We start from the raw sequence: 9,160 nt of genomic DNA on the forward strand, positions 1-9,160 counted from the left end.
CTTCGGCACGTTAGATGCTGATGATGCTAGAAAATATGATGCTGCAATTGAGTCTTGTAAGAAAGGCGAATCTGAAATGTTTCATTTAATGCGTGATAATATACACGTTATAAAGTCTACAATTAATAATTTTAATAATACTATTTACAAGCTCAATCAAAATGAAATGAAATTAAATACGCAAATTAATAATATGAATAATATTCTTTCTAAAATTACGGATACAGATAATCTATTATTATACAATTCTAAATTAAATAATTTACTTAATATTATCGAAGGTTCTTTGCTTACTATTTCTAATTTACTAGATACTACCTTAAATTCTATCTTATTTTCTAAAGTGAATGTTTTAAATCCTAGTGTAATTAGTCCCATAAGTCTCTATAATGAGTTGATTAAGCATAGTAATCAAATAAGTAAAAAATTGAAGTTTCCAATCTCTCTTAGTATAGAGAATATTCATACTTTAATCGATATTTCTAAACTTAGTTCCTATTTCTTAAATAATAAAATAATTTTTATTTTACAAATTCCTTTAGTCACACCTGAAAAATTTATGGTGTATAAAAATATTCCTTTGCCAACGCCTCACGATGATGCTCATAATACTTTCGCGTTAATTCAACCCTCTGACTCATATATCGCCTTGAGCGACGACAGACTGCATTATGCTATGCTGAGCTCCTTAAATGATTGTAAATTAATAACTAGTAATTATTCTATTTGTGAATTGTTCAATATTTACTCTTGTGTTAGTAATCCAAATTGTGAATCAAAAATCTTAACCGAGGTCACACTTTCGTTGCCCTCTGAATGTAATTCTAAAATTTTATACGGTAATATCGATATATGGCAAAAGTTACAAAATAATAAATGGATTTTTGTACAGTCAAAACCAAATAAATTAACTATTCGTTGTGATGATGAAATTAATGATTTTTCTATCCAGGGTACTGGTATTGTTAAATTAACAGCTGATTGTGTCGGCTATTCGAAGACTGTGCAATTGTTGCCAACCAATTCTTATTCTTTTATGATTAAATCTCCTTTAGATATAAGTTTTGATATTACCGAGGACGATTGTTGTAAGAAGGACATATTTAATAAAAGTTTACCACATTTATCTCCTATTTCCTTAAGCAAAATAAATTTAGACTCTTTAAAATATGCCTCACATCAAATGGACAATTTAGAAAATGAAATTAATAATTTAGAAAAAGAATCTCACTTTATTAAATATGGCCAATATTATTCTACATTTACTTATATTTTAATTGTGTCTCTATTTTTGTATTTTGTGTATAAGATTTTCAGATGTTTTAAAAATAAAAATTCTATGAATGAGTCAACATGTTGCATTCAGATTTTCAATCAATGTAATAATAAGAAAAATATAAGACATAAATCTAAAATTTCAAATTCTATCGAGATGACTCAGATTTCATCTTCAGATGAAGAAAGGCAATCTATGAAATCCTTGCCATTGCAACATCGTGCAAATATTTTTGATAAAAATCAATCTTCTTCTAATAGAAATTTAAATTTTTAATTTAATAATTTTGTCTCGTTTTCAGTTAATAATTTTGTCTCGTTTTATTTTCAATTTCTTTATTTTTGTGAAGTCTACGATTTTTCTATTTTATAACAATGATGTTTTATTATGTTGATATTTTAATGATGTTTTTAATAATGTCAATGATGTTCTATTTTTAGATATTTACTTCCTATTTCATTTGTGTTTTCAATGTTTTATATTTCTATGTTCTGTAGACTTCGCACACTTTACGTCTCTATCTTTTTAACTTCGCTTATCTTAAATAGATAAAGCTTCGTCAAAAGGGGGGAGCTGTTACATCCCTAGTTAGTTAGTACATTCCGTTTAATAAGCATTTCTATTATTCCTCGATATTTTTCCGTTTGCGTTGCAGTTTTCGTTTGGTATTCATTCTACTTCAATTTATCGTGCAGTTAGATTCTGGAAGCCGGGCAAGTAAGGTGTGGGAAGTCATAGCTTAAAGTGTTACTAATTTAATTTTGGATTAATAAATTAGTTTAGGGTGAACTTTTGGGTTTTTTTTTTAAAAACTGACACAGAGGGTGCTGCAAAACAGTACGATGGGTTCCTCAAATAACTGCGACTTCATGCGAATTCGCAACGCAATGTAATTTTTTTAGTATGAGTTTTTTGTGGTATTGAATTCGCAGTTTTGTGTGGAAGCCCATAAGTCACGCTACTTCTGTATCCTAATGTGCGTTACCTCCAGGTGGACCTATTCACGATGCACGGGCCGTCGTGGGCGGACGCGGTGCTGAAGTTCGAGATGAACATGCTGGATGTGCAGGCCGGCCCCGGCGTCACCCACGCCGACCTCAGCTGTTTCCAGTGAGTATATTGTCAGGTGGACCCGCGGTGCTAAAATGGTAACATTTAGCAATTCCTCTCAATCAATTCAGCAAATGAATTGTCAAAACTGTCAAACTGAAAAATGTCAAATTAGTACGAATTACTACAGTGCGACAAGGTTAAATATGAACGTGGGCGGTGGCGCTGCTCGTAAAGGAGAACTGTCAAAAATGTATGATGGCAGCGTTAGTTCCTTTTTTCGACACGTTCATTTAAAAGACTTGTCGAGTTGTCAGACATGAATTGCAAGCAGACTTGCATTTTGCGATTTAAAAAAAATGAATCATATTATGATTCTTTATGTGATTCTCCAAAGCGACCATTTTAGCCCCGCCGTTCACGATGCACGGGCCGACGTGGGCGGACATGCAATATATGGTCAATTTATATTATCGCAGAGTTTTTAGTAAGGCGTTTCGATGCGCTTCGACTCTGCCCTATTGACCCTTATAACAATTTTGCTATAATACCACTTTCACAAGAAATATTATCGAGTAGTCCTCTTCCGATGCCTAAAAAACTACAAAACCGTAACGTCATTGTTAGGTAGCAGTTTGTATGAAATCTAAAATAATAATGACGATGACGGCACTGTTAAGTTGTTTAATAGTTATTAGGAAAATAAGTAAGCGGTTAAGCATGATGAAAAACTATATTCTGTCCATACCAAATGTCATTGCAATAGAAGAACAAATACAGACTAGAGACTTGACAATCTAACTTTTTAAGTTTGACACTAGTTGTCTATACTTTACATCTCCCTTTCTATGCAGACAAAAATTATAATTAGTTTACTAACATAGTAACAGTAATAATAGAATAAATTGCACAGCCCAACTAGATACCATATGTATCTTACATAATGAACTAGTAATTATAAACTTAGGTGCTATGATTATAATTAAATATTAAGTTTATTTATTGGCTTGATGATTCTACCAAATCTTGACATTCTTGGTGCAATCACTGGTTGAGGCAAATTTGAATTATTTGTATGATCAGGGTTATTCATTATAGAACTTGTAGATGCTGGGGGTGAGCTAGTGATTGGTGGTAATTGTTCTTGTGCTGGGGCCTGTTGTAAAACTGGTTCATCAGCATGGACGGTTTCAGGTATTACTACTCTGTTGCTGGGTATGTCTGCTTGTGTCTTATGCAGGTGGCTTAAATTTCTTCGTAGTATTTGTCCTTTGTCTGTTTCAATGATTACAGATCTTGGTAGACCTTCAGGCTTACTCACCACAGTGGCCCCTTCCCAGTGACGATGAGAGACTTTATGTCGGACTTTGTCATTAACTTCTATAGTATCTGGCTGTTTGGTATGCTTATTACTGTATCGGGTTTGTTCCTCTCTTAGTCGTTTCAGTTCGGCTGTAACTCCTTGTATTATTTTTGGTTTTAAATTTTTGTCAAGGGTGGGTATTGGAGATCTAGTAATTCTGCTGTATAATCGTTGGTTTGGTGAACCTAAAATATCATTTCTTGGTGTATTTCTCCAGTTTAACAAAGCTAGTTGAACATCCGACTTGTCAATGCTGCATTTTCTTAGCATATTCTTGGCTGTTTGAACTGCCTTTTCAGCGAGCCCATTGCCTTGATGGTGATGTGGACTGGATGTGACATGATTAAATCTCCATTCTCTTTGAAAGATCTTGAACTCTTGAGACAAGTATTGTGTTCCATTATCAGTTTGTAGCTCTTCTGGCACTCCATGCACAGCAAACCATCTTTTTAGTTGTTCAATTACTTCATATGATGACTGACCTTTTAGCTGATGAAAATCTAAGAATCCAGAGTAACTGTCACAGATTACTAGGTAAGTTTTTCCTTTTGACTCAAATAAATCTGATGCAACTATTTGCCATGGAAGTGTAGGGATCTTTTTAATTAGTACTATATCTTTAATGTTATCTCTCTGAGTTTGTTCACAGACAGAGCAGGTTTTAACTAGTCTTATGACATCGTCATATTGTCCTTTCCAGTAAAGAAATTGCCGTGCTCTTCTTAAACAGCTATTTATACCTAGATGTCCTTGATGAATATTCTTTAACATTTTAGCAATCTGTGATTTTGGTACTATTATTTTATTTCCTTTGAAGATTATTCCGTTGAGATAGCTTAAGTCTTCTTTAAAGTTAAAATAATGTCGTAGTTCGGTAGGCAGATCATTGACTTTTTCTGGGAATCCTTGTATTATTGTTTTTAGAAGTAACTGTAAGTGTGGATCTTCCTTAGTAGCTGTAATTAACTCTTCTTTAGCGTTTAATGACATAGGTAGTATAACTGCAATTTTCAAATTGTCTTCTTGTTCATATTTCAGATTAGATGTATCGCAATCTCGACTGAGGAGATCTGCTAAGGGTATTTCTCTTCCTTTTTTAAATATAACCTTTGGCGAGTATGGTGCAAGATTGAATATTATGCGTTGCAGTCTCGCTGGAGCAGATTGTATATTTTTTTTAAAGATTGTCTCAAGTGGCTTATGGTCTGATTCCACTGTCAGTTCTTTGCCATATACATATTCATGAAACTTCTTACATCCGAACAGTATAGCAAGTGCTTCTTTCTCAATCTGTGGATAATTCTGTTCTGTTTTAGTCAGCGCTCTTGCACCATAGGCTATTGGTTGTCCTTCTTGAAGAAGTGCTGCTCCAAGGTTTCTTGAACTTGCATCTACAGTTAGTGTTACTGGTTTGTTAACATCATATAGTTTCAATACTGGAGGACTCTGTAAAACATGTTTTATTTTGTTCAGAGCTTCTTCTTGATGGGCTTCCCATGTGAAGATTGTATTCTTGTGTAGCAAATCTCTTAATGGATCTGTCAATTCTGACATGTTTTGAATAAATTTGTTTAGATACGTAATCATCCCTAGTAGTCTCTGTAGCTCAGTTTTATTTGTTGGTGTTTTTATTTCTTGAATGGCTTTTACTTTTTCAGGGTCTGCTTCTAGTCCATTTTCTGAAACAATGTGCCCTAAAAATTTAATTCTTTCTGACTCAAAAATGCACTTATCTTTATTGAGTTTGAAACCGGCTGTTTTCAATGTTTTTATGACTTCACAAACAGTTTTGTTGAGTTCTTCTCTGGATTTTGAATGAATAAATATATCATCGATGGACACTCTGACATTTTTGAATTTACTGAGCAAATTAGTTAATATTTCTTGAAATATTTCAGGTGCTGACGACACTCCAAAAGGGAGTCTTTTGTAAGAATATCTTCCCCATGGGGTAGCAAAAGTTAGTATTTTTTGTGTTCTTTCGGAAAGTTTTATTTGCCAGAATCCTTTTGTACAATCTAATAATGCAAAGAACTTAGAACCTTTAATATCAGCTGAAATTTCTTCTATAGTAGTAAGTGGGAAGTGACGTCTCAGAATGTTTTTGTTTATATCAGATGGGTCTATACAGATTCTTAATTTGCCTTTTTGTCTGACAATTACAATAGGACTCACCGCAGGAGTAGGCTCCTTCTGTGGCTTTATGACATCTAACTTCACCATTCTGTCGAGTTCTTGCTTCACCTCATCTCTTATGGCATGTGGAATACGTCTTGGTGGTATGATTTCGAGTTTTGGGTTCTCTATAAGATCAATATCATACTCATAATCTTTATAACAGCCTAAACCGTTGAACACATCATCTTCGCATTCACTTTCCTTCAATGTTTTGACTCTAGCGATTAATTCCAATTTTTCACAGGTATCTAGTCCTAGAATTGGTATAACTTTTTCTTGTACTACTTTGAATGTAATGTTACTTTCTTCATTTTTGATTGTACACAATAGCTCCACTTCACCCAAAACTGCCAGTCTATCTTCAGTGTAGCTTATTAAATTTTTAGTGCGGCTTGGTTTTAGCTTTGCCTTTATTTTGTCTATCAAGTGTCTCGGTAACACATTGCATTGTGCTCCTGTATCTAGTTTGGCTGTAAATTGCACATTACCAACTTGTATCTTTTCTGTCCAGTCTTTATTTCCACCAGCATTTATAGCTGATATGTATACCTCATCTTCAGAACTAATTGAGCTTTCTTCTACTGCATTCACTCTATTTTTCTGTTTAATCTGATATTTTTTTTGTGTATGGCACATCTTGGCAAAATGTCCATTTTTATTGCATTTTGCACATGGTTTATTAAAAGCTGGGCATTCTCTGCTTTTATGGTTTGTACCGCATCTTTTGCAGTCAAAATATTCATTTTGTTTATTTCTGAGACTTTTGTTTTTCAGTGATAAGACTTTATTTTTACCTTCGAACTCGTCCAGTTGTTTTGTGGCTTCTTCACAAGTTTTACATATTGCTATAGCTTTTGTCAAGTTTAGTTTGTCTTCTGTCAACAATTTCTCTCTTATCTGATTTGATCTAATTCCAAATACTATTTTGTCTTTTAGCATTTCGTCAAGTAAATTGTCAAACTCACATTTGCTTGCTTGAGTTTTTATTCTGGTTAAAAATTCGTTAAAGTGTTCATCTTCGTTTTGTTCGATCTTGAAGAATATGTACCTCTCGAATGATATATTTGTTTTAGGTGTGAAATATTCCCCAAACCTTTCTTTTATAATTTTGAGGTTATTTTTATTTGCGTCGCTAAGATTGAAGCTGTTGTAGATTTCGATCGCGTCTGGGCCTATTACTGCCATAAATGTAGCTGCCTGGACTTCAGCTGGTTTTTTATCGAGTTGAATAGCAATTGCATACCATTCGAACTGTTGTAACCACTTTTTCCATGACGTCGACTTGTCCGAGTCAATTTGTAGGCTAGCAGGCGGCTTTATTCCGGATACGGTATCGTTCGTAGCCATTTTACAACTTTCTCACATATATTCCTTTTTTTATCACGTTATATACTTATTCTGACACCATGTTAAGTTGTTTAATAGTTATTAGGAAAATAAGTAAGCGGTTAAGCATGATGAAAAACTATATTCTGTCCATACCAAATGTCATTGCAATAGAAGAACAAATACAGACTAGAGACTTGACAATCTAACTTTTTAAGTTTGACACTAGTTGTCTATACTTTACAGGCACGATTAGTGTTTTGACTTTTGGCAAGATCTATTTTGATTAGTAATATCTTGGACAAAGCTAACTGAGTCTTACGCCGATGTTTCTATCTTCGAGAGGACCTTTGATTACCAACAAGAAAAAAAATCATCAAGCCTATTATTACTACACCCCTGAGTTTCGTGGTTGTTTACCAATGTTGATCTTGGCGACACAGGAGTTGCAGTGGTGGTAATGTGTGGTGGGCCAATTGCCCTTAAAAAAAAGCCTAATCCTATTATTGTCGTTGCAGCATGCGGCCGATGGGCAACATCTGCGTGGTGTCTCTGCAGTGCTCGCTGGCCGGGCCGCAGGTGGTGGAGCTGGAGCTGACGATGTCGCTGTACCAGCGGAACATGTTCGGCGGCAGCGCCGTCGCCAGACTCATCGTCATCGTGTCCCAGTACGAGTTCTAGACGTCACCAGAGTGTAGTCGCCACCCGATACTGGCTTAGGGTCAAACTATATTAGTGCGGAGTCGAAGCGCATCGAAGCGAATTACCAAATCTGAACATAACAAATTCAACCTTAACTCCAGAGCGCAACACACTCAATAATTTTGAGATTTTAAAACGTCGCGCGCATTTTAGCGAATTAGCGTGAATGCGCGCGACCAACGCTGATTGGTCTCGCAGAAGTAATCTGTGCGATGCGCTCTGGAATTAAGGTTGAATTTGTTACGCTCTTGATAATTCGCTGCGATGCGCTTCGACTCTGGGCTAGTATAAATTGACCCTTAGGGTCAATTCGCGACGAGGCGAGGCGCGGCATAAATTTGTATGGATTTGGCAAATTTCAATTGCGCAAGGCGACATGCCGATCTGTTAATTCAGTACTTTAGAAATGCATCTACGCGTCGCGTTGCTGTCTGAATCAACCCTTAGTCGAAATGAAGACGCCATTAACGATAACGAAGTTAGATGTCAAATATAATAATATTTGATATCTTTAGCTATCGAAACTGGCGAATGCATTTTATTTAATCACTCTGGAATTTGAGTGTAACATTTATACAATTTTGATCTAATTTCCAAGGGATAGCAAAATATCAAAGCAAATTTATTATCTTCAAAGTTCAACATCAAACGACTGACTTTCAGTTTCGACTTAAACATTTTCTAACGTCAGTTGGTAGTTTGTCATGACTCATGAGCATACCAATTTGTTAACACACAGTGTTAATTGCCTATTTTCAGTTATTTTTGAACTCGTTGTAAAATAGAACAAATCTCAACATACAATAAAATAAGAGCACTAAAAGACTAGCTTTTTGAACACAAAAATGTTTTTGTAAGATTACAGCTAAGTTTAGAACTGTAAGAACTAAGATAGACATAAGAGAAATATGAATACTATTTATTTTGATTCCAATAAAATTAAATATTGTTATTATAAATTTCAAATCTTTTATTTCTCATTATTGGCTATTATGTACTATCAGAGAAGTTGATTCCTATGCAAATCGGGGACCTAACCTAAGTATGTAGTTTGGTCGCGTTACGTCAAACCCAGCCGACAGATCACAATTAACATTGAATTGACATATTCGACCAAATAACGTTGGTCTGTCAATTGCATAGGAATCAACTACCTCGATGGTACATTAAATATTTTTCTTACTCTACATCATCTGCATGGTTCATAAGCAGAAATTTAATAAAATCCATATAGATGTAATATATTTTATTAAAGCACAAGCGTT

At 34.6% G+C, this 9,160-nt stretch overlaps 2 protein-coding genes across 3 annotated transcripts in view; one reads left to right on the plus strand and one right to left on the minus strand.

The window, feature by feature from the left end:
• Positions 1–8,170, plus strand: part of LOC121736325 (fibrillin-1) — a 56,184-nt gene extending 48,014 nt beyond the window's left edge. Inside the window, exons 32-33 of the mRNA XM_042127439.1 lie at positions 2,268–2,386; positions 7,712–8,170. Coding sequence (XP_041983373.1) covers positions 2,268–2,386; positions 7,712–7,874 — 282 coding nt within the window. The 3' untranslated portion in view covers positions 7,875–8,170. The remainder of the gene's footprint in view (positions 1–2,267; positions 2,387–7,711) is intronic.
• Positions 4,249–7,430, minus strand: LOC121736323. 2 transcript variants are annotated; one of them, XM_042127434.1, is made up of 2 exons: positions 5,865–7,430; positions 4,249–5,368 (listed from the first exon to the last, which is right to left on the minus strand). In XM_042127434.1, exons 1-2 carry the CDS (start codon positions 7,212–7,214, stop codon positions 5,357–5,359), a joined length of 1,362 nt encoding a protein of 453 aa, XP_041983368.1. In that variant the 5' UTR covers positions 7,215–7,430; the 3' UTR covers positions 4,249–5,356. The 2 variants fall into 2 exon arrangements, with proteins under 2 accessions (XP_041983368.1, XP_041983367.1); XM_042127433.1 differs by having other exon boundaries at positions 4,249–5,383.
• Positions 8,171–9,160: the final 990 nt, after the last annotated feature.

This window comes from Aricia agestis, chromosome 19 (assembly GCF_905147365.1).
Source record: "Aricia agestis chromosome 19, ilAriAges1.1, whole genome shotgun sequence".
Classification (NCBI taxonomy): Eukaryota; Metazoa; Arthropoda; class Insecta; order Lepidoptera; family Lycaenidae; genus Aricia; species Aricia agestis.

Excerpts from the sequence above, each read along its gene's own strand:
- LOC121736323 (XM_042127433.1), bottom strand. The coding sequence starts at position 7,214 with ATGGCTACGAACGATACCGTATCCGGAATAAAGCCGCCTGCTAGCCTA. Across the intron at positions 5,384-5,864 it reads AGAAGGAGCCTACTCCTGCG|GGCACATTGTTTCAGAAAAT; the intron begins GTGAGTCCTATT and ends TTAAATTTTTAG.